At 48.3% G+C, this 25212-nt stretch overlaps 1 protein-coding gene across 2 annotated transcripts in view; it reads right to left on the reverse strand.

Moving 5' to 3' along the window:
- CD99L2 (CD99 molecule like 2) overlaps positions 1 to 25212 on the reverse strand; it is a 54082-nt gene continuing 28870 nt past the window's right edge. The window contains exons 2-12 of one of the 2 annotated variants that reach the window (XM_044427513.1): positions 23986 to 24051; positions 23294 to 23332; positions 21104 to 21196; positions 19341 to 19427; positions 17459 to 17551; positions 15963 to 15998; positions 10640 to 10705; positions 6856 to 6900; positions 6138 to 6257; positions 1964 to 2029; positions 1 to 999 (exon numbers count right to left, since the gene is read on the reverse strand). In XM_044427513.1, coding sequence (XP_044283448.1) covers positions 932 to 999; positions 1964 to 2029; positions 6138 to 6257; positions 6856 to 6900; positions 10640 to 10705; positions 15963 to 15998; positions 17459 to 17551; positions 19341 to 19427; positions 21104 to 21196; positions 23294 to 23332; positions 23986 to 24051 — 779 coding nt within the window. In that variant the 3' untranslated portion in view covers positions 1 to 931. The remainder of the gene's footprint in view (positions 1000 to 1963; positions 2030 to 6137; positions 6258 to 6855; positions 6901 to 10639; positions 10706 to 15962; positions 15999 to 17458; positions 17552 to 19340; positions 19428 to 21103; positions 21197 to 23293; positions 23333 to 23985; positions 24052 to 25212) is intronic. The other variant, XM_044427514.1, reaches the window with a different exon arrangement.

Genomic DNA, 25212 nt, shown 5'->3' on the forward strand with positions numbered 1-25212 from the left:
GAGAGAGAGAGAGAGAGAGAGACAGACCGACCATCCAAGCCCAACCCATCTCCGCTCGCCCAGAGCACCAACCCGCTTGAGTTAGGCTTGCAGTTTGTGATTTCTAAGCATTGTGAGTGTGCTCTTGAACCCGGAGCAAGCGAGAACACCATCAAGAACCCATCCCCTCTGCCCAAATCGACGGAATTGTACCCAGTGGGGAACGCTGTCTTTTCCAGGGCCAGCACGAAAGCTTGTCAACGGTTGATTCTGGCCTCAGGAGACCTCCCGGGATTTTGTAAGAGGAAACACTGCATACATACATACTACCACCTGCATAGGATTCTGCTGGCGAAAAGAAGGTTGCTTATAGCTGTAGTGAAGCCCAGTTGTACAGGGTAACAGGCACTTGGTATGTCTGAGGTGTAGCTACTTAAAGGGCTAACTCCACCCTCCAACGCCCACGTAACTTGCACTGCTGTCAGTGCAAGCTGCACACTTATGCCGACAGCCAAAATTCAGCTGAAGGTTTTTGAAATGGTTTGCTTTGGATTGTTAATTTACAGGCACTTCATCTGTTCTCACACCTGCAGTCACTAACCCAGCTGCTTTTTTTTGTTCATGAAATTCTCTACCTCTACTATGAAACATCACTCTGAAGCACCCCTTGCATTTTGTATTTAACCTGACAAAACTCCTACATGACCAAGTCAATGTAAACCTACAACCCTTCACAGAAAAAGAAAGCAAAACCAGGAAAACATTTCAACCAGCCTATAGTCTACCACAATAAGAAGCTCGTCCTAGACAGAAGAACGCACATTAAATAGCTTTGGATCCAAATCAAACATTTGTAAAAAGCTAAATTACAAGCGAGTGAGAAGCGTGTGTGTGTGTGTGTGTGTGTGTGTGTCTATGTTGCCACTGATTCTTTTCCAGCCCAGACCTGGGATCAGACTTTTGCGTTTTCTTGCGGCGGAGGAGGTTCTGCCGACTGCGGCTCGAGGACAGAATATTTAACTAGGGAGAGAAAAGGAAAAGGCACACCATGAGCCCATGTCTCTGGAAGAAAGGACTAAGTACGTGAGCAAACATGCCTGAAAGTATACGACTGGGATGGGAAGGAAGACAGAAGTCCCCCAGGTGTTTTGGACTTCACTGCCCTGGAATCCCTGACCGTTGCCCACACCAGCAGGGGGGCTGCAGGAGCTGAAGCCCACAACATGCCCACCTCTGCCCTCTGCTTACCGCTGCTGTGGTTATTTCCTCTGTGCACCTCGGCTCTTCTCGTACACGATGCCATGGAGGGACCTGCTCACGCTTCTGCTGCCCCCGCAAGATCCAGGGAGGATCAGTGGCATGAGCACAGCCCTTAATCATGGCTTGTGCAATGACACATCGCATTAGAAGTGTCAGAAAAATGCCTTTCCAGTGTGACTAAAATGGGGGGTAGACAGCCTAGAGCCTTCCAAATATTCTGGACAACAACTCACACAACCCCTGGGAGTTGTAGTCCAAAGCATCCAAAGTTGTAACCCAAAGGTTGCATGACCTGTTCATGTCATAACTTCGAGAACCACTATCCGCTATTTCATCCTAGCTTCTAGTTCCATTTATGCCATGTGTGATTCTGAGATCAGGACTGCTTGGTCTCTAACAGACTCCCATATTCTGCCTTTGTTTGTAAGAGCTTTCATAGTGTCATCTGAACAGAGCTGTTTATGGTTTAAACCTCAATTACATCGGCCATCCATCAACCTGAACGGTTTGGCTTTCTCCCACTTCCCACTACGAACATTCCTGCAAGAGATCTGGCTAATATTTGAAACATCGTACTGGCAAGCAGAGTAGTTTACTTTGGACGCCACATGCACAGTGTACTGTCGGAGCAATCGGTAGATTGGTCCTGACTAGCATCTCACAGCTGCCAGTGGGAGTGTCCCAGCATGAAGCAGCTTCCCCCAGGGACACAAAAACATCTCACCTTGTGGTTCCTCGGTCACCACAGCTTCCATGTTTTCTCCTTTCACATACTCTGCGTTCAGACCCTCTGAAAACAGTAGAGAGTAGAAAATGTTGACAGCCAAGAAGCCGCACATGCAAAGGCGCTGAAGAATGCAGGCCGCATGCCAGCAGAGAAGCAGCCGCATAGCTGGATGCCGTGAGGCTGCCTGGGCCAAGGCTCCCGACCTGCTGTGTTCTGTGCCTGAACCACGTACCCCTGGTGGTTCAGGCACAGCAGAAATCAGTGGAAGGGCACGCCTGCCCTCGGGGTCCACTTGTGGCTTTTCCATGGGCAGCCGAGTGGTCCCTGCACGAACAGAACGCTGGACCAGACGCCTCCTCGATCTACCCAGCAAGACTTGCCTTGTTCTCTTAACACCCGATGTCCATCTACCAAACCATGCAGCCTTTCTGGAACTGCACCCACTGTTACTTACTAGTTGTGAGAGATGCAGGGTTGCTCTTTTGTGGTGCTTCCAGGTGCATCTTTGGGGACTGTGGCTAGTCACTATTAGGGCCAAATAGGAACAAAACTCAGAAGCTCAAGCAGATGCCAAGGAGAGTTTCTTAATACAATTTAAATTCCCAGTGTTCTTCGAGAAACGTCTTCATTGAGCAACTCTCATTAGGCAGAAAGATCAAAAAATTGTACAACCTTCATAGAAAAACTTATCAGAATACAAAATGGATCAAATCATAAAACAGGAATCCACATCACAAAAGTGTTGACTGAGGTGAGGAATAATTATCAAACAACATCAACACTTCTGCTTTTCTGAATATCTATCCAGATGTGCTCAAAATAGTCAGGCCTGTGGACTATTCCTTAAATGGAGCATGTTGCATAATACCAAGCTGTGAATAACTCAAGGTTTTCGGTCCTAGATGGTTTCAATGAAAATACAGATTATTCTGCATTGTGGAACTTGATTTTTAAAAACTCTTTTCTTTTTTGCAATTACTGGTATGGATGTGTGAAGGCTGGCACAGTTATTGAGCACGTACTTCCCTCAGGTTTGCAGCAGACATGGGAGGGGGGAGGTTCCTTAACCCTCTCATCCCATGCTGCATTCAGAGATTCCTTGCCCTGGCCACTGGAGGAATCTTCCCAAGAACAGCAGCTTCAGGGGAGGAACTCTCTATAAGCAAGATGTTCTATTTTCCCATCTTGTCTGCTCTACTGCCAATCACTTTCAGCCCCTCCATTCCCAAATTGACGTTATGTGCCTTCAAAAGATAGGAGGTCACCTCTAGTTTAGCCCTACAAGGTCACAAAGAGGCAAGGAGGTTTTCGTCCTTGACAAAATTCTTTCTCAGGCTAAGCCAAAAGGAGGGAAGAGGAGAGAAAGAATCGTGTATCCTTAGCTGGAAGGAGGAAAGAAAGCCTAGGCTGCAGGATGTAGGAATCTCAAGATGGAACAAGGAAGGTCTGAAGCAGGCACAGGTGATGCTACGCCTGCCATGAAATAAAACTCCCACGCAGACCCAAGGCGAGGCTAGCGCAGAGGTAGAACAGTGTGGCCGCTTCTGCTTCAGAGAATTAAAAGCCCAGCAGTTCCTACTCATAAGGCAAGGAAGGCCCTCGGTTCATCAGCGGTTCTCCACAGCACATTTAGCACCAATTCAGAAGCATCTCTTGACACGGGAGTGTTCCAGTTGGTGAACGAAAAGGAGAGCTTTTGTATTTGGTTACTAAGCTTTGCAATTTATTTACCCAAATAGTTATGTTTTTCAAACAGAATGCTAAAGTCATTTTAAAGGGCTCTTAAAGTTGCCTTTTGGGGATTTGCTTCCCCAGTAGTATGTGTTTCACTTACATAATAGTCTGCATATGTATATGGATTTGTGCCAAGGAGGACAGGCTGTTTAACAATTATTCATTTTATCTATCTGTTGTTAATCACCCTTTTCAAAAAAAAAGGATTCCAGATGTTGCCTCCATGGAACGCATCTAAGGGCATATCGCTAAGCTTCCGGTTTCATCCACTTGGTATTCCGATAAGGTCCCCGTGAGTGGGGTTCCAGCCTTCCGTATCACACTCATGTTGTAGTTCCTTGATCTGATTCCTCCCCTACCAGGGTTTATAGCCACCACACCAAAGACTTCTGCTGAAACATGTCCAGCAATTAACAGTATTAATAAATACTCTCTTAGCACCTACTTGAGATTCACCCCTCTTTGCTGGGTTCATGACTGTTTTCACTATTGCCCTGCCTTCTTTAAAATTTCGTTTATGGTACAGAGAAGCTTCAACCTGCAAGTGAATTTGATGCAGCTATTACAGGTTGAAGATCTTTGCCGTAGTTCGTACCACCTTCTAGCCATCAACATTATAATGAGTGGACAGACATAGAGAATGCCTAGCAAGAGGCAGGCGGGCCTCACTCCCAATTCACATTCCCCCACTGGCCCCATCCTTGGGCCCAGTGTGTGAACGGGGTTTTACTGACGGCTTGTTCAGACATGCCACATCATCTGAAACACCAGTTGCCCCCCTCCATGGTCAGTACAAGGGGGAAAGAGGCCTTCTGAGAAAGGGGTGGGGGATGAACAGAATCCTGCAGAGTGCAGGATTAAATGTGCCATTCCAGGCAGGGACTGAGCAATAGGAGCCTGAAGGTTCCACCACACGACTGCAGAAACCCTTTGCGGCTGCATGAACGGGCACTCGTGCCAGTTGCCAGAGGAGCACCCAAGGCGACTCGAGGCCACGCCTGAGCCATCCAAATGCCCAGCGGAGGGCGGCTCGTGTGCTTCAGCCCCGCGGCTCTTGCACAGCTCTGCTCCTCCCTGGGCTCATGTGTTCCACCAAAAGAGCACCAAAGAGAAGTCACTTTGGCAGCGGCTGTTCTGCCAGCCACTGCTGTGCATCGCAATGCATCTAAGGCCGACATTATCACAGTATGCCACGTCTGATGGCTTAAATTAATCCTCCTTTATAATTAACTTTAATTTCCTGCCGTCTTTCTCGGGTTTTGCTTTCCCTAAGTGCTGCCTCTATCAAAGCTTTTCCTATAAAAGCATTAAATGTTTGTTCTGGAAAATATCACTGGCAGGGCAGAGGGACAAGCCACGCCGGTGGAGCTGGGGGCAGACGTCTTCCTGCTCTCTCCTGAACACTGATGCACTCAGAAGCACACCTGTTGGTTTCAGACACCCCTGTGAAAACAGCAGATGGGTTGCAACATGGGGCACTTCCTTTCCCCACCAGCAGCAACAGCAGAGAGGCAAGGCTGTGGCCTCGTTTTGCACAGTCCTCACGTTCCTGGTTTTTGGCCAGCAGTGCTGAAAGCTGGCCTCTCGCAACCCCTGACTCCACGGGGCAGGACACGGCCCTGCATTGCCAGGGGCTTGTCGAGGTCCCCCGAACAGCAAGAGCACGAGGACGCTGGCAGGTCCTCTGGAAACCTGCTCAAAGGGCCTTTCCATAGGTGATGGTCCGTTCACCTTAACCTGGGATGCCTCACCGGCAGGAAAGAACAGGAGTAACCCAGTTCTGGATGGACTATACGTTCTGGCCAATGTAGGTTTAAACTGCAATGCATGAACAATTGTGGAATGGCCACTGGGCCATGTGTTCCAGGAAACTGTCAAAGAAGCATGAGCACTGGCTAGGGATGCGACCGGCCAGCACTCATCCCCCGGCATGAACAGATCTGCGGGCCCGTTGGCCTGCTCGCCTCCAATAACTGCATTTGCGAAAGGACACCTCCCTACACCCATGGCAGCTGCTGAGTTTTGTAGTACAGGGAGCGTGGCTTTGGCATCCCTTTGCAGCCTCCCCACACCTCCGCTGTTGCAACGGCCTTGTCCTCTTCCTGGAGAAAATGGCTTCTTTGGTGTCTCTGCCTTCAACTAGCTGGGAACAGCAGGCACAGGTATGGAGCAGGTATCTTTCCGCACCAGGTAAAGCACCCCATCACCATCCTTTATGGTTTTGTCACTTCTCCCACCTCCTGCCTGCTGTTGCCAGTGAAGGACTGACAGCTTCACACCACCATCTCTTCTAAAGCTGGACATCACACGCACTATTCTCCACTTCGGCTCCCAAAATTCCTTCCCGCGTGAGACCGTGGTGGGGATTGGAGCATACTGGCTCTGGGAGCATCACCAAGCAGCCAGACTTGGTTCTCGGAGCAGGGAGACCACTTACGCTGTATGCTGAAGCAGAACTTCTTTTGCTGGTACGAGATGTAGCTGCTCACAGCACCGATCAGGGCCATGGCGAGGCCGCTGACGATGCCGGCGATTGTCCCCGTCTCCACCAGAGCCCCTGCAAAAGCCCAAAATGCAGGTGCTGAAATGCCGCCTGGAGGACATTTAATATGGGTCCTTAACTGATGGTTCTTCATTCCTGCTATGCCAGCTGGTATCCTACTTAAGTGTCTGTCTATATCTGAAGAGGATTCTACTACATGAAAGATCCTTTCAGTTGTGGGTTCCCCTTTTCTGCAAACTGTACTTAAATCTGAATGGGGAAACACACTGTCTCTGACCTCCAAGCTAGGACTGTAGATAACCATTTGAGGTTAGTTTGTGACCCTGTTTGTAGAAAAGCCCATGAAGGACAGTATTCCCTTTCAAATATGGGTAATCATAAAATGAGGATTACAAAGCAACTTCAAATAATCTTTTGCAATGTTGGTTGGAGGGTGAACCATGGTGTAGATGTCACACTAAACTTTGGTTTGCCTTCTGAACCAGCAGGCCAAAGTTCAAAGTTGTGATGACTGGGAGGTTACTGTTAAAATTGAAATTCAAATGTGAGGAAGGATTCCATAGGGAAAAGCCTAAGTTGGGACCATTGTGCTACATACATTATAGGATAAGAAAAAAAAAATCTGTGATTTCTAGACATGGCACTCACTTACCATCATTGTAATTGTTGTCACCACCACCAGCACCACCACCGCCTCCTAGAAATAACAATATTTGGCATTTATTTATGTTTAAAATGTTTAAGCCCTTCATATACCTTCCTATCAATGCATACAACTACCCTGTGAGATAAGCCAGGGTTATTATCCCCATTTTACAGATAGGGTCTGGAAGACTAAGGCCAAAAAGCAGTGCAGCTATTCCATTTGGAAAAATGCATCGAGCAATTCCAGAAGAGAAATGGGTACATTCTCTAGATGAACTGAAGCAGAAGGAGGAAGGCTCAGAAAAATAGCTCCGAATGACAAGATGTCCACTTAGTAGGTCCTTGGAGAGAAGCTGCTTTTCACAGAAAGGGGCTGCTTGGAAGTGTCATCCTTTGTGAATCAGGTCCACCGTGACTGGTTGCAAACCTGCCACCAAGGATGCAAACACTGCCCTCCTCATTTAAACATCTAAAGCTCCCTTTTATTCCCAAGGCTCACTGTCCATTGGGATTCTGAATGCAGCTTCCACTTTGTGACACGGGTTTCCAGACCACACAGCCGCAAGCATACAATTCCAAGCATGTGTGGTAACTCTCTGAAGCAGAAAGCCATGGTGGTTTCTTGTGGTTTGGAGTGGGTATTGGGTGTCCCTGCCCTTCCCATGATGAAGAAAACTGCAAAATCATTTATTACAAACAGCAGCGCATGTGTATCAGCTCTATTTGCATAATTTATACAGAGTTCAGCTTTTCCTGGCTGAGCTTCAACTGTCTGGACGCAGAATTTTAATTTTATTCTTTTTTTAAAGCATGCACAGTTCTCCCAATGAGCTCCTACTAAAAGGCTCTCTTCATGCGCGGCCGTCTCGTTCAAAGCACCACCCAACTGCCAGATAAAAGGGGTGCGGGACTCGCAGCCTGCATGCACTACAGGCCGAGTCTGCTGGCTGCAGCCTCTTCGTGGCTGGCTGCCCAAGCAGCTCTCTCGGGGCTATTTTTCAATACAACTTCTTTCTGCTCTGGGATCGTTTCTGGAATGATATCCACAGAAACACTCGTGGGAAATGCGAGACAGTGGGAAAGGCCCATGAGTAGCGAGCGAAACTCGTGCCTGCTCAGAGATCCTTCCCATGCACACGTGTGTTTTCAGCCGGACGCCACGGCTGCCCTGCCTCTGCCTCCATGGAAATCATTCTGTCAAGAGGCAGCTGATCTATGACTTGAAGCTGAAAGCAAGGTGAAGCTGGGGGCAGGGACTGTGTCCTCCCAAACACAGCATCACTCTCTCTTCCCCAAAGTCAATTCCATGGAGCATGTGCATATAAAAATCCTGGAGCAATTTTAATTATCTTCTAATACGTTGATTCGGGAAGTTGTGGTTGATGTTCTGCAGTGGCAGACTTGCCACACACACACACACACACGCACACACTGCTAGCCCTCGTATTAATTAACCAGCTGCTGCTTCGGTAGCACTGCATTGAGCCATAAATGAGATTGATTATAAATTTAGCGCTGTGCGCAGTCAAGACATGGGTGTGGTCTGCAGAGACTGGAAGCTTTGTCTGCACATTTCTGCACTTTGCTGCATAAGTAGCAGTTCTCCTCCCTCTCCTCTCGCCCCCCCTCCCCGCCTCTTTGGAAAGAATGCCGGGCTGGTTTGAAAGAAAGGCTCCTTTGTGACAGGCCGCGAGTTGGCGAGGCAGATCCTCTGATGCATCAAACACGAGAGGGGCACCAACCAGCACCCGCGTGCTCCTTAAGAGGCTGTGCCTGTCTCTTCCTGTAAGGGCCTGATTTCAGGCAGCAAGCTTCAAATGGCAGGAGATTAAATAGAAGCGGACAGCTGCAGGTTCCTTTGATCCCCAGGCAGCAAACCCACCAAGGAGGGTGCCCATTGCCTCCCTGCATGATTTTCCACTCTGGCCACGCCCCCTTCCCACTGGGCTCTGCTGGGGACTGGATGATTTTGCTGTATCGCTGTCTTGGAAATGTGTGTGTGTGTGTGTGTGTGTGCAGAGGGGTTATCTTCACCAAAGGTATGTGGCAGATTTCACTGGCCTTCAGAGGTGCCTGTCACTGCTCAGTATGAGCGGCCTCTTTCCAAGGGGCAGCCTGGCACAGAACTGTGACTCTCCTGCAGAAACGGAGGGTTACTCCTCATCCTTCACACACTCCCAGGGACAGGGGCACAGACCTGAGTCTCTTCTTCCCTTCATAGCACTTCAGCGATCCATCAACTAGGAAAAGGGGCCGAATGGCAACTTAGCTGAGCACAGAGCTGGTGATTCCACAGAAATACCACAATGTGCACCCTTAAACTCGGTTGCTTGACTAGGTGAGCACAATTGCCCCAAAACCTGGATGCTCCGGCAGCTGCGCGGGTCTCAATTTTTATGGTAGACAAGCCACAAAGACGGTTTTATTTGGCCATGTGCATTTTTTAGCACTAGTCAACCATCAAGAGAAAAAGGGGCTTCTCATGGGAATGCAGGCGCTGTCCGGCCACGGAGGACTAAGCGCATGTCTGGGCACAGCGTGCCTTCACAGGAACCACAGAATTGGCTTTCCACAGCCAGCTGGCTCGCCCATTTTATGAACATGGGACCAGAACATGCTCTCACGGAGGCATCGCTTGGGGTTTATGATAGGTCTCCACACAATGGCCACCTCCATTCACGGTTTTGATTGAGGACATTGATGGGATCACGAGAGGCCCAGTATTAAAAGCACAAAGGAAGCAGGCTTTTAAAAACCCTGTGAAGTAGTTGCAATTGCTCTAAGGTCATTCACATCTAAACAAACTTCTGTATGGACTAGCAGCAGGTGAGAGGTTAGCAGCTATCAGAAGGATGTTCAGGGGAAAGCAGAGGTGGTACACATGGGAATCAGCACATCCCTTTCCCCATCCACATCATTACCCCAACCATACACACAAGACCCACACACATAAGCAACAAACATTTTGGTAGAACTGTGTACCTTCTGCCAGGTGAAACCCATCTCTACAATAGACAGCATTGTCAGTTCCTATGCTTCAGAAAGGTCTAAGCATCTGATAAACTGGAGTGTTCATAAACATTCCATAACACCTCAGCAGCTGAGCCTATTGCTAGAGAGAGAGGACTTCAATCAATTGTGCAAGCATGGCTATGCCCGCACTGCAAGGGTGCAGTCCAATGCACACTTACCTGGGGAGTAACCCTTCCTGGCAAGAAGGGCTGGGCTCGCACAAAACAGCAAGCCACACTCAGGGTTGCGTGTGGATGGTTTGTTGTGTGAAAGCAGCTGTGTCAACAAACCCCAACTAATGAAGCAAACCCATAGTTTGTAGTTCAGGGCTAATGAGTCATGGTTTGTTAGCATGGCTAGTTTCATACAACACAACTTCATCTGGATCCAGGTGTTAGGTCTTGTTAGTTAACTGTTTTTTTCCTATTTTAAAATGGTTTCCAATTCTTCTCTGCTAAGAGGTTTCTGTGATGCTTTATCATACTGAAGGGCCTGGAGAGCTTTATCTGTTGGGCTTCATGGAAATGGAATGAACCAGAGTTTGGGACTATGCGCACCTTCCTAGGCAAGCCTTGAACACAAGATTGTGGATCCAAGGATGTTCCTACTGGATTAACTGGTTAACTCTTCCCTCCCTATGCAGCAATTAGACTTCCAAGCAGCTTCCTTCACAACGCTGGACAGTTTTTACAAGCAGGTCTAATTGATTATGGGCAAGGCGTTGACCCTCTGGGGTTATTTTAGTTAAGCAATATGAGATAGAGAGAGGGAGAACTTACCTTTCTTCTTATCTGGCTTGTAACCTCCCTCATCTAGGATATCACGCAGGTCAGTATCTGAAATACCTGAAACATTTTGATGAGAATACAGTTGTTTGCATTAGTCTGTTTCAAAGTGATATGGACTTTTTTTGGTGCTCTATTAACAGTGGGCAAAAGGAGCTGTTTTTGAAAGTGAAGGGAAGTGTATGGCATTTGAGAGAACACATGCGAAGCCAGGTGGGTGCTACAGCCTGCCCCAAACTTACATCCCACCGATGTTTGAGCCTAAAGGTCCCATCATTCCTTACCCTTGGCCATGCTGGCTGGTGCTGAGAGGTGTTGCAGGCCAAACCATCTCAGGGGTAGAGTTGAGGGAGGCTTTGTGCTTTGTCGGCATGTATTCTGGTCCCCTCAGCTCAGCCTTTGCCATGCTGAACAACCAGATCTGAATGGCGCTCAGGAACCAGCTTTCTCAGGGTTCTCAAACTGTGTTCAGACGACAGTAACCCAAGGGTTGTGTGTGGGTTGTCACTGAACTCTGGGTTGTTGTTGAAGCAAGGTTTATTATGTTGTCTGAACCTATAGTGCATAACCCAACAACAAATGATAAGCTCTCTTCATAGGTTGTTCATGGTTACTAAGTCATGGCTTGTGACCATAGCTGGGCCCAGACAACATGATAACCCATGGTTCAACCATGCCCAGAGTTCAGTCCCAACCCATCCTCAACCCCTGAGTGTTGTCTGAATCCAGCCAGTGAGAGGTCCTCCAAGTCTCAGAGAACACAAGTACGGCAAGTTCAGCCCTGGCCGTTCAACATGCAGCACGGTGCTCAGGAAAGGATGCAGGGACTCTTCTAGGACATTTTAGCCCTCATGCATTCTCTCAAATGCTTGAACAGGTCGTTTATCTAAATAATATGTGGGCAGAAGCAAAAGTGACAGGACTGATGGATCAGCTGTTCCGAAAAGGCAGTCCGGGGTTGGGTTCCACGGACTGCTGCAACAGCTGGTCCCCATCCAGCAATGTCGTGGGCTTCCCCACTTCATGACCTCAGCTGCTACTGGTGGAGGAAGGACCTGCCTGATGCCTACACAATGCACCCGATGTGCTGATGTCATAAAGTTGCGCATCTTGGTCGTTTCAGCACTGGACTACTGTAAAAAGCTCCACATGGGCCTGGCCTTGAAGATGGGGCCGGGAGGGCCATCAGTACAGAATGCAGAAGCAAACCTATGGGAGAAGCCTACTCAGATGGCTGAACTGCCCTGATGCTCCAGCAGCTGCTCTGCCCCAGGTTGGTCTCCAAGACCAATGACAACGTTCGTTTTAACCTAGGCAAGGAATTGCTGAAGGGTCCCCGTCTGTGCGGCAACCAAACCGTGCCGCAACACTGGGAATGGCGCGCCTGGTCCCAGCCACGGCACCCTGAAGGAGGCACTGCAGAGCTGGACAAAGGGGCGGGAAAGGGCAACTGAACTGATCCAGGGGCAACTCTCCTACGAGGGAAGGTTACAGCGTGTGGGACTGCTTAGCTTAGAAAAAAGACATGTAAGGAAAGACAGGGCAGAGGTGGACAAAATTATTCTCTCTCTCCCTCCCTCTCTCATAGTACTAAAACCCAGCAGCGTCAGTCTTATGAAACTGAATGATGGGAAATTCAAGGCAGAGAGAAGTACAGACGTTGTCACTGAGCACACAGTTAAACCATGGAATTCCCTGCCACAAGATGGAGGGGTGGGCACCAATTTGGGGGGCTCTTAAAGGGGCCTGGACAAATTCACGGTGCAGAAGGCCGGCCATGGCTACTGAACCCGCGGGCCACGGGCTACCTCCATCCTCAGAGGCGGCATGCCTTTCTACACCGGCTGCTGGCGAAGGCCGGAAGAAGAGGCGCTGTGTGCATGTATCGTAGCTGCTTGGCCCTTGTGTGAAGAGAAGCTTGGACTGGACGGGCTCTGGGCCTGATCCTGCCAGCTCCCCACAAGTTCTTATCTATGGCATGCACATCTATGGCATGCACAGAAAACCTCCATAGCCTCTTTGCTCTGCACAGCGTGGCAGACAGACGCATGCCATGGGGTGTTTCTGGGAACTCTTTTGTGGGTTGCCTTATCCTCATGGTATTTGCCTCCCTCTTCTTCAGAGTGCATCCAAACGGAGAGTGAAAACAGTCTTGTCTGAGTGCCAAACTATGGCTTGATGCTGTACCTGGTGGGAGTGCTGCTTTTTATTTTTCCTAGCCACAAAAGCATGTGACCTTGTATTAATATATTCTGCTACTTGTACTCATGTAACCTGCTCCCAGGATCTTTGTGGTCAAAGATGCAGCTATTCGTTCTTAAGTAAACACAAACATCTATAAATAAAAGTGCTACCCAAGAAAGCTGTCCTATTTGCCCCCAAACTTGGAGGACTAAGAGCATCTTGTGCACAGCGGGGGAACACTGATTTTGACCATCTAAGTGTGGCGATTCAGGGCACAAGAGAGCAGGAGGAGGAGGCATCGCTACAGTACTGCTTGGCTTCGCTCCCCACCCCTTCCCCCACCCTTGAAAACCTTCTCCAGGTGTGTCCTTGTCCATGTGGCAGGAAACAGCAGCCTGCTGCAAGGGCAGCGGGAGGGTTTTGAAAGTGCCGAGTCCGGGTGCCAACCTTGGGCCCAATTTCCAAGGCTGGAGTCAAGACGCCCGGTTGCCCTGTGGCCATCTAGCCTCTCCAGCAGCCAGAGGAAAGCACCCTAGAAACATTTATTTTGCAGGTATTTCCGAGAACAAAGTGTCCATCCCAAATATTACAACCTCCTGGGGGCTTTAAGGATACATAAATGCCAACTACCTGGAAGGAACAATGAACGGGGCAGCCTGATTATCTCTGAAATCAATGGGATAGGAAAACTAACTCTTGCGTTAGATTCCATATGGAATTCCTCATGGACAAGGCCCTACTCAAACTGTTGTGAGAAAAGCACAAATTATTTCCTGGAATGGGACCTGCTAACTGTTATTTTTTGTTTGTTTTGTTTTTTGGTTTGTTTTTTCAAACGGGCCAACAACAGTTCCAATATTTACATGGCGGGCTAGTAAAATGTGCAAACTGAACAAGATAGACCACGGCAACACACACAATTACGTGTAGCGGAATGAGGTCAAGTGGAGCATACCATTTAGGCTGCAAGTTGCAACTATCAACTCCAATTGCTCACATACATTCAAACCTACACGTGTGAAAGAACAGTCTAACCTTAGCATTCCATGCTGCGGTAGTTTCTATCAGCAGAAATTTAAACACACACACACGGTCAACAATCTAAACCCCTACCTAGCACCTAAAATGAAACAATCCATTCTATTATCTGCAATTGTACCACTTTATGCTGCTACTGCTTAGACCAGATTTTTATGCTGGGGGGACAGCTAACCAGCACCAACCCTACCATTAAAGATGGGTGGGGAAACTGAGGCCCTTCCAGATGTTGCTGAAATAATTCCTGCTGTCCTTGGCCTTGCCAGCTGAGGCTCATAGGAACTGGAGTCCAACAAGATCTGAAATGCTGTGGGTTCACTATCCCCGTTTAGGACAATATTCTATTAATATTGGATACCGAAAGGAAGGCCTTTTTCCCTACATGCCCTCCCGCCCTCTAAGATCGGCAGCAGAGGCCCTCCTCTGGGAACCCCCTTTGAAAGAGGTCAGGAGGCAGAGTACCCGGAGGAGGGCCTTCTCTGCAGTGGCGCCCAATCTATGGAATGCGCTCCCCAGAGAGGTCCGCCTGGCGCCGTCATTATATGCTTTTCAGTGCCAGGTCAAGACCTTTTTATTTGACCAATATTTTAATGCTAATTGATTTTAATTGTATATTTATTTATTCAACTTATTTTAACTATTCTATTTTATGTATTCAGTCGTGGTATAGTTAATTTATTTTGTTTAGGATTTAGATTATATTCTAAGCCATCCAGAGACACAAGTGAGGGACGGCCTACAAATGTCCTAAATAAATAAAATATTAAAGCCTTTCCAGTATTTTAGAGGGAAAATGCATCCTCCATATCTGAGTGGCTGCCTAGAATAAAACATTCACACCATGTTTCTAGTGGCCACCTAGAGAGGGGGAGGAAGCTTCAAGTAGCGTTCAACTGCACAGAAGAAAGACGTGCATGTGTCCCTTTTCAAGACCAGGTCATCTGTGCAAGACTGTGGGGAGGAGGAAGCGAAACCCTGAGGAGTCCAGAAGCGAACCAGGGTTTCTGCGTCTTTGATGGAGGGCACTGGAGCAGGTGTCATTGGCCATGCCTCTTATTCTTTCCCAGCTCCAGCTGGAGATGCCAGAGAGCCAGCCTGGACCTTCTGCATGTGAAGCAGGGGCTCCATCACACCAAGGTATGGTCCCACCTCGAGAGTGAACTTTAAGGGGGAGAAAGAGCTGGGGAAGGTGAAAGGGCCACTGCCGGAACTATACAGCACCAGGTCTTCTTCCTGGTCAAAGTGGGCAGAGAATACAAGGAACGCGGTGATGGTGGCCAGCAGACCAGAAGTCCAGCTGGCCCATTCCTGATTTGGCAACACGTCTCCTAGCTGTTCAGTCCCCAGAATAAAAACCTGGGAGGTGCTGCTTTAACCTATGGTGGACCCAGAGAACAGATGACTTCCCAAAAAAGCTTCTGAGGCGGAGTCTGGCCATACCCTGTCACCTCCCATCCACCATATTGTTCTCTTAACTCTAGTATATGAAGATGTGTGGCTCCAGACCGTTGATGCAGTTCGGTTTTATATTCATAACAGCAGCTTCTTCCAGACCTTCTCAAAACTAAGAATTTAGAAGGGTAGCATGCAAGAATAGGGGGCCAACACACAAGATCTGGACTTGATTCCAGATTGAGTCCCATTTAGGAGACCTATCAAAATCAATGGAACTTAAGACAGTCATGACTAAGTGAAGCCCCATGGATTTCAAAAGGTTTACCCATGCAGTGACTAAATTCGAAACAACCCATGAGATGGGCAGAGATGCCTGCAGGTGTGCCTGGCATTGCGGATCCTGCACTGAGCAAATGGGTTGGACTGAAGGACCTCCAAGCTACCTTCTCTCTGCAGTTCTATGACTATGTCATAGAAACAAGAAAAATTACAGAAGCTTGAAAAATCCAAGGAAGGAATTGAGGAGGATGCTGATTAATAGGGGAAAATTAGTAGCGGTATCCAGCAATACATTTTGCAGGCAGGAGAAGAGTAACAAGGAGAATTTTAAGTGCTTAGAAGGAATGGAGGCAGAAAACAAAGATCTGTAATGGGGGGAGGGGGGAAGGTAGCAGCAGGGAGCCAATCCAAGACTCCTTACCAGGTTTTCCACCTCTTCCACCTCTACCTTTGGAGCCTGGAACAGGATTCTTTATTCATTAACTAATTACAGAAAATAGCAGTTGTTGATTTAGGTTTTGCAATACAATGAAAGCACACAAAAAAGTGCATTTTGTAGTCATAACATAAATATTCTACCAAAACACCTGATCATTTTCCTAGCATAAACTGGATGAATACAGGGGTGGAAAATGAACACCTTTTCAATCCACCTTACAAAATTTTACCTGGCTGCACAAGGGACTTAAAGGGGGCTGAAGATCAGACCCTTCAAGCAATGAATTTCTCACTATTATCATTCTTTCTATTGCTGGGGAGGTTTCATTTGTACCGAAAATGGCACCACTGATGCAGAAGGAGCTAGCTTCAGGAAACTCCTTGATTGCAAGCACACTTAAGCAGGGGAAATAGCACGGGGAGCCCCCTCACAGCCCACGCTGAGGACGAAGGATGCTCGGTGGCCATGGAACCTGTCTGGTTATGGAGCGGGAGATGGCGAAGCAGGAGGGGAGAGGGAGCACAGCCTGGACTTGGGTGGAGCTGGACGTGGCTGACCACTGGGATCCTGAAAGGAGCACTCCATGGTGGAACACCCATTGAACATTTCACTTTGATTTAACTAGGCGAGGGGAAGGCAGAAAATAGATTTCCGGGCATTTGGGGCTTCAACTTCCAATGTTCTGGATTCTTGTTCTGGTGGTCAGGGTTTTCAAGGGGTGGTAAGAATATCTGCCACCCTGATTATAGCCCTGAGACATTGTGAAAGGTGGGGCATGAACGAATGAAATAAACACCTTCTGCTCACTCCCGTTCTAGATGGCTAGACCATGCAGCGAATCTCCTGATCCACAACAGACAGGCTGCCAGATATAAACCGGCTGCAGTTTTAAGTTCTCTGCTGCCCACCACACCACCCCACAACCAGCCACAGGAGTCCTTCCTACCACAGGCTCCCACGGACACACTGAGAAGCACCTCCCAAGCTTCCTCGTGGAGCTACCCTTTGGTGGCTAGAGCTCCCTCAGGAGATGGAGGCAACTTTACTCCAAATGACCCAAGGTCCTATTTTGTCTCCGTCTTTCTTGCTCTCTTATCCACCCAAAGGTGTTGGTGAAATCAAACCAATAGATCCATTTTCTTATTATAGCACTTTAAAAAGCTGAGCCCCCATAAGCTCTCAGGCAACCAAAGCCCATCCTTGGCTGATGAGAAAAGTCTTGACTCAGTTCGTGTGACTCCACCGGCCTGGCCGGGACCACCAGCGCTTCAGCTCTCCTTTGCCCAGAATGGCTCTCAGCGGCAATGGCTCTGGCTGCGTGGACGGAGAGGGTCTCTCCACTAGCTCAGCTCAGCTTGGCCCAGCTGGCAGTTGGCCATTTTCCTCCCTGAGCTGCCTCTATCGGCAGTCACCCCACCAAACTGCAAAAGAGGAACAGAAAAGACACAGATTTCCCAGAGATAAATTTATGAACATACCTCGACCAGGATTGACGTTAGGAGCTCTACCACCTTGCCCATCATTTTGGTCATCCAGAGCATCAGCTAAGTTGAAATCCATTGGATCATTTGCTATAAAATAGCAGATTGGTTACTTACAGTGTGCCTAAAAGATGGGTCCTTCTCACGTGTCTGCCATCACTGGCCATCTCAAATGGGTGTGTATGGGTCCTGTTTTCAAATAAAGATCTAGCCTGTTAGGAAAGGTACTGTGAGAAGGTAAGGCAGGAAAAGGAAAGCTCTGGGGCCATAGGCATGTTTAGCAACACTGTCCTGGGCACCACCACAAAATGGCCACCATGGGAGGCATGGCAAAGGGCAAAGAAACCTGCCCAGGAGACTTGAGAACCTGGCAGAGGGGAGCTCCACATTCTGAGCAATTCTTCTGAGCCTATGCTTTTCAGCACCAAAAGAAACCAATTTCACCTCCATCCAAGATGCTGGTAAGAATTTGTGTTAATGTAAAAAAAAAAAAAAGAGGACATCAGGACTTCCCATAACACTCTGAATGGTGCTCAGTCACCAATGTGGTGGAGACTGGCGGCAGCGTATCTGCTCCAGGCTGTGAACTTTAGGGAGCTGCCCATGGTCCTGAAATTAGTTGGGGTACAGGGTTCTGACTCGCTTGCAATGGCTTCTGGTCCCAATTCAAGGTGCTGGTTCTAACCTCTAAAGTGTCACGTAGTGGAGCACCACACGACCTGTTGGAGCACCTCTCCTAGCTGTGATCTCCTAAGACGTTATGCCCAACCGCTGGGGCCTTCCTCCAAGTGCTAAGTCCGAGGGAAGCAGGGAGGGTGGCAGCTGGGGGAAGGCTTTCTCTGTGGTGGCCCCCATCTCTGGAAGGGCCCCCCGCTGCTGCCTGGGAGGTGACAAATTTGTCATCTTTTTTGCACGAGGTCCGTTATGCTGAGGCCTTTGAAGGCTCATTGGCTACCAGGGGCTTGAGAGCCATTACCTACCCCAAGTGTTTTGCCAAATCATTCTTTATGGTATGTTTTAGCTGTTTTAAACTTTATTTTTTTCCTGATTTTATGATATTTTGGTTGCGTGCTATGGTCTGTTTTATGGATTGTTGTAAACCACTCAAAATGCTTTGGCTACAGGACAGTGCAGAACTGAAATAAATACATTAAAAGGTTGAGTGCCATGGTAAAGCTCAGACTAAAGAGCAGGGTAGATACACTGCTGTGAAAGCATTGGAGCACCTGCCCTAACTGCCTAAAAGCCTTGTCTGGAAGCACCCAGCATCCTCATCCTGCTGATCTGCCAGAGATCTCCAAAAGGTCTAGTGTATCTGCAAATCCAAGAGCAGAGCAGGGGAGTGGCAATCATGCAGCTCCAGTTTCAATATCCAGGGGAAAGACAGAGGCCCAGGGCTGTGAAGAAAAGCTGCAGAAGGACTGAAAGGCTTACAGCACGTCTGCACCACCCTGCTTCCTCCTGACCCCGAAGCGGGAAGAGGGACAGTGCAACAGCGTTCCGTTCTGATGAGACACGCAGCATCCTTACTCCCGCTTGCTGTGATGACCAAACCTCACTCCAGCAGTGGGAAAGGTGCGGCCATCCAGGTAGGGTGGACTGCAATGCCCTTCAGCCCTAGTCATCCTACCCAAGGGTGATGGCTGGTGAGAGTTGCAGCCTGGCAACATCTGAGGGGCAATTCACCCCCTCATCCTTCCTCATGGAACGTTGATGAATGCAAGGTATCTGATCTCCAGTACCTTGAAGGGATATATAAACAGACTTCCTAAAGAAGGTAACCTTTGCCAGAAGAAGTGAAAGAAATTATTCAACATATTCTGGGTGTTTGTCCTTGATGTCTACCATATGCCATCAAGATTAGACATTAAAGATTTACCTGCAGGCTTTTTTGGAGGTGGCTTGGTAGTTTTGGGCTGCTTGGTGGTGGTGGTGGTGGTGTGCAGAACATTCCAACGGCCATCATCTGCAGATGGGAGAGTACAAGGAAAGTTTCCCCTTGAGCCACAAGCCAAGCATGCAAGGAAAAGCATCTCAATTTCTATTGCACTCTTCCCAAGCCAGATGAGAAATGTGCAATCCAACATGGCTGGAGAATACAGGCTGAAGAAAGCGTTTCCATGGCTTAGGGAGCACATGGAGAAGATGCAGCCCATGGAACGTCTGGACTGGCTCCCATTTCCCAGAGTTCAGTTCAGTCTGTCAAGCGATGTGAAGCAAATTCACACATGCCTCATCCACCAGTCTATGGCCTGCGTCTATCCAACAGCCAACACAGGTAAAAAGGTTTCCTGTGTTTCCTGACCCACCTCAAAAACATTTCAACAAGAGGCCATTCACACATGCAGTGGCGTACTGTTGTGTGGCAAGTTATCTCCGTGATGCAATTTCAAGCGAGGAACATGTGAATCAGCCCTGAGCAAGGTTCAACTCACCCACTCCATTCAGACGTCACAGAAAACCACGGTTAAGCAAGCGCACGATGCTTCAGCTGAGAAACCAAGCTGCTCAGAGGCCAAGCTACAAAGTTGTGAAGTTCAGCTGATTGCATACAGTTTTAATTCATATTTGTGAGGGCAGGCATGGGTGTGAGGGCCAACAGGCAGGACAGACGGATATATTCAGTTGAGAGTTGTAGAAAAATGCCCACACCAACAAACAGAGATGGCCTGCTCTTCCTTCTCTGGAAGTTACTACACCATGGAGAAAGGAGCAGCCTCATGGAACACCCAGCAAACCAAAAAGCGAGGCAGGCAGACCCTCTGGGCCGTGGCTTCGATAACTGGCAACGGTGTGGCATGGAATCGGAGCGGAGGCGACATCAGATGATCTCAGAGTTGGCCACTGGCAGGTCACGGGTTATAGTAACGAAACAAGGAGAGCTCAGACAGACACCGAAGGGGTCTGCTTTGTGGCAAACCTGGCAGACACCTATGTGGCTGCGGCTTTTCTGTGCGGTCTTGTTCATGTTTCTCTTTCCTCCAAATAACACAAACTGCACACGCATGACCGGCTCGTGAGGGCCCTCGTACAGCACAGCAAGAGCGGTCACACGGAGGTTCAGACGCAAGGTTCCGAGCGTATCCTCTCCCCACCGTCCTTGTGTGGACTTCCTGAGTCTCCACCATGGGGCAACCTCTGCAGGTAGCGCCAGCTGCCCAGTTCAGGGTGGGACCACTGGGGCTGTGGCAGCAGGGCGCAGCCTAGCAAACCAGGGCCCTCTGTCCTGCTTCAGGCCATTAAAGGCCCCTGCAGCATCTCGACCCTGCGTGCAAGGGCCGCCTTAGCCCAGACGTCATGCCAAGCAGTGGCTGAAAACGGCGTGAGAGCACAAGCTGCAGTCAAGGCTGCTTTCGCGCATTACATGCAGAGCTTGAAGCTCCTTGGGTCCACGCATACTGGGTCGCGATACAGGCTTCTCCCTCAAAGGGAGACAAACCAAAGTGAGGGAGAGCACAGCCGACCCTCTCGGGGAAAAGAAAATCAGGAGCCACAGGGGAAGAGAGACTGGGGGAGAAAGGGAAGCTGTAGGAAAGGCAAGAGGCACTGTGTCGTGCACCTCCTGGTCCAGAATGGCTTTCGGTCTGCAAGGTGGGCGAACAAGGGTCACCCTTGCAATAAAGTCCAGCAGCAAATGCTTGCCTGGTTTCCTTGGATAGGTCCCAGTGGTCGCCTTTGCTGGTTTTGTTGTTCGTTCTGGAGGGGTGTCAAAGAAGTCCAGCAAATCCAATTCGCCTGTTCAGCAAACAGATGAACACACAAAAACAAGCAACCGCTCATTAGGCTTTTGCACTTCGTGGCCTCGCCATTCATCCAAGAAGTCAGAAAAGCTTATGAAGCTCATCCCATCCTGTCCTTCAATGCCCTGGGTAGAAGGACAGCTGCAGAACAAAGGGACCTTCCCAGGCTGCCCAGGGCCTCCTGTTGCCATTTTTTTGGTCCCTCCAGAAATGCCCTGGCATTTTTTAGTGCTATCTTTTTACTCCTTTACTATTTCCCAGATTTGGGGGAAATAAAAATCCAGAAATTTCAGAATAGTCGCTAGTCTTTCATTATTGTTAATCTAAACTTAGATATTTTGGATGAGAATCAACTTTATCACTTTCATTGAATGCATATGCTTGACTTGATGAGCTGAGCAGCACACAGATGTCAAGCTTGAGGGATCTACTCTTTTCTTTTAAAGTTAGAATATCACGGCTGGGGAGGAATTCAGTGGAAAGTGGTGATTCAAAGGGCCATGCAAATTGCTAACTGCATCTCATGACTGCTGTTGCTGGGGTAAAGTGCATGTTTCTTCTGCAACTTTTTGTGGATTGGAAAACCTTACAGAAAGAACAGAGAAAGGGGAAACCTTATTGTTATTGTTAATCAAGAGTAGACAGAATCCTCTGCCGCTCTGCTGCTAATCATCCACTGATTTACTGAGAAATCCTAGCCAGTCTTTTACTAGAGTTCTATGAGAAATCTGTTTCAGTTGCTTTTTGGACAGAATTTACCCAGTTCTCACCTCACCTCCTGGAACCAAATGTGGCCAAGTGCATAATGTCCAAGCATATGAGAGGATTCTCAGAACAACCAAACCATTATATCCAAAAAGGTGCCCCTTTGGGAATATGCATGAAAGAAGGAGTACATCTGATAATTTTCAAAATGTATGTAACTGATGAATACATTTGGAAAATGCTCATAGAAAAAGAAAACTGGCCGAAGCTGATACAATCATGGGCAGAGTGTGGGTTGCGTGTGGCTTGCCGCTGAACCACAGGAATTTGCTGAAACTTAGGTGACTATGCATCTGAACCAAGCCAAACTAACAGGCCATGGTGAGCAACCCACAGTTCACAACCCGAGAAACAATTATGGTTCTTTGCAAGGGCCATGGCCTGTTAGCATAGCAGGGTTCAGACAACACAGGAGCCCATATGGCAACAGCAATCCCAAGGTTCAACCGTAACCTACATTCAACCCTGGAGTGAGCTCATCGCGTTCTCTGAAGCAATTATGCATTCACATGCATCTTCTTCTCCCGTCAGTGCATCATCTATGAAGGGTGGTGTGGATATGAACTGAGCAACACGCCAAACTCATTGGCGACAACAGCTGCAGGAATGCCTCCCACACCCGCTTCCTTGTGCAATTCCTTCATCCTGCCCTGAAATCCAAGCAGAGGCACCCCTCGCCAGCATCTGCCACTGGCATGAACAGAAAGCACATGCGATTAGCTCCGCTCGAGACTACATAACGCCCCCCGCCTGCTTTAAAATGTACAAGCAGTCCCTGGGTTACAGACAAGTTCCATCCCTGAGAAAATGGGCATTTGTCTTTCAGCTGACTTTGTATGTACAGCGGATCACATGTAGTTTGCCCTCCTCATTCAGGGCAGGTTGGGAGACAGGACAGCAATGGAAGTGGAAAAACCATGAATCTCTTTAGCCTGCGCCGCCCCCCAGCCTAGATTCTTTGCACCAAGGAAATGCCAAGAGGTTTCCCTCCCTGGATGGGCAGGGCGCGGAGGCTTGCCTCGGAGGCCACGCTCTCCCCTCTTTTGCTTCTTCTCTCTCTATGGTGATGGCAATTTTCCACAGTAATTTTTTTAAAGTAAAATAGGTTTTACGGCAGTTTGTTTGTAAGTACGGGTTGTTTGTAACTTGGTCATTCATAACTCAAGGCCTGCCTTTATCTCACAAAGCAAAAAGGGTTATTCCTGACCTGGAAATCCCCACTGCTCACCCCAGTCTCATGGAACGCCACACTTTCCTACGGGAAATGCTGCACACAAAAGAAACAGACTGCGCTTGTCAGTCTTGCAACAGATTACGAACAACTCACCTGTTCCACCAGAAGTCTTCTTGGGGGGCTTGTGAGTGGCTGCAGGGAGATGCGAGGAGGGAGGGAAAGAGACAGCAGGTAGGTTTAGAAGTAAAGGAAATGTGCAAAGCTTACAACACAATCCTGTGCGTGTTTGCTAAGACCCACCGAGTTCAATGGACCTTCAAGTCAGTGTGCAGCCTTAACCTTTGTGACATGGAAAGCAATGGGCTGGTAAACAAACCCTGGGGACTCCATGCAAAAAATAAAAATAAAGGAAAATTCAGGATGCGGCACCAAGCACAACAGGGCAGCATTTGAAGAACTGTATTTAAAGCAGAAACAAATGAGTTTCTGGCACACAGGCGTTCTAAGACAGGCTCAGAAGTCCTTTGCACCACGCATGCCAGCACCCGGGGGCTGCTTACAGAAAGCACATGTGTGCTAGGTGGATACTGTCCAAGGCAATTCTTAAAACTGCACCCACTGTAGATAGGAAGATTTGTTTCACATGGAATACACTGCCGTCAGATTGCAGCATGCAGTTCACAGGTTGTCTGGCTTTGACACACACTGGATCCATATTGATTTTCAGCTGCTGGTAATTGTGGGAAGAGTCTGTCTGTAAGAGACTCCATGCATAATCCCAGCCAGCAATCCAATCTGTTCACAGCTTGCGCTTTCTCTGTCTCTCTCACAAAAGGCTGACTTACGTCGCTTTGTTGGAAGGCCACCATCCAGGGCATCTTCTAAAGCCAAGTCTGAGTCATTGGCATATCCTAGAGACAAAGACAAAGAATTAGCATGGCTTTTATATTGTTAATCGACAGGCAGAAGGGAGTATGTGGGGAGTGTGTGTTTGCGTGGGTAGGAGAAAAACAATTTACAATACGACAGGGCAGGCGGTGCTCCCCCCCAACCGCTTCGGCCTGCAACAGTTTTTCAAAAGTGACCCTTTCTGCCCAGCTCAGCCACTTTCTCGGAATGCCATAGCTGTCAAATTGCAGGGCATTTAGGGGATCCGTTTGTCTCTCCTAATGGATGTGATATAAATACTCGCACTCTGCTTGCATTTGTCAAGGCAGAGCTTACCAATTCATCTGCCATTCATCTGGGGCTGCTTTCCTGATTATTACATGTTGGGTGGTGGGGAGAGAGGCATGCTGCAAAATATTGGTACAGCATTTGACAAAACAAACAGGGAAAAGAAGAGAGAAACCACCCACCCGAACCCATCTAGCAAAATGAGATAAAGAATGATAATTCTATATTTGCACTGTAAAAGGGCTGGGGGTGGATGAAGGGACGCCGTGAGAGCTACCGCTTCATAGAATCCATTTCCCTGCAATAGAAAATGATATATTTAAGAACATCTGTCCTGTTCCAAGAAATAGAAAAGACAAATAGAAGGTAGATTTGTTGTGAAAAGTCACTTTGCATCTTTTCTAAAGGCACTTGTATTAGCCCTAAACTACCGCTGTTTGCAGCAAGGAGGTTCAGCTTTGATCTTTCATTTGGGCATCTTTCTTCTTTTTTCTTACTCCATGTTAATTACTGTTGACTCAAGATCCACTCTCAATGCACTCGTCCTGATAAATTCAGGATTTTACATTTGTGAGCACACAGGATAATTAATATCCTTTGGGTTGACTAAGTAATGCAACGCCGACGGAACAGTCAAATGGCTTTCCTCTGATTCCAACTGCTAAATGGATTTCACTGTAGCCACCTGAGCTCTGGCGTGTTCCATGAATAAATTTAAGGCTCGACTGACAAGGCCGGCAACAATGAGAAGAGGCACCCGGCTGGTGGGACGCTGGTGTCAGGTGCCTCCAAATTCTTCGCAGCCTGGTCATGGGGGCTCCACCTCTGGTCTTGCTTTGCTTGGCATTCCCACAGAAGCATGGGAAACACCTGGAGCAATTGACAGGCCAGGCCAA

Source organism: Varanus komodoensis, unplaced genomic scaffold (assembly GCF_004798865.1).
Source record: "Varanus komodoensis strain SLA01 unplaced genomic scaffold, ASM479886v1 scaffold18_3, whole genome shotgun sequence".
NCBI classification, from domain to species: Eukaryota; Metazoa; Chordata; class Lepidosauria; order Squamata; family Varanidae; genus Varanus; species Varanus komodoensis.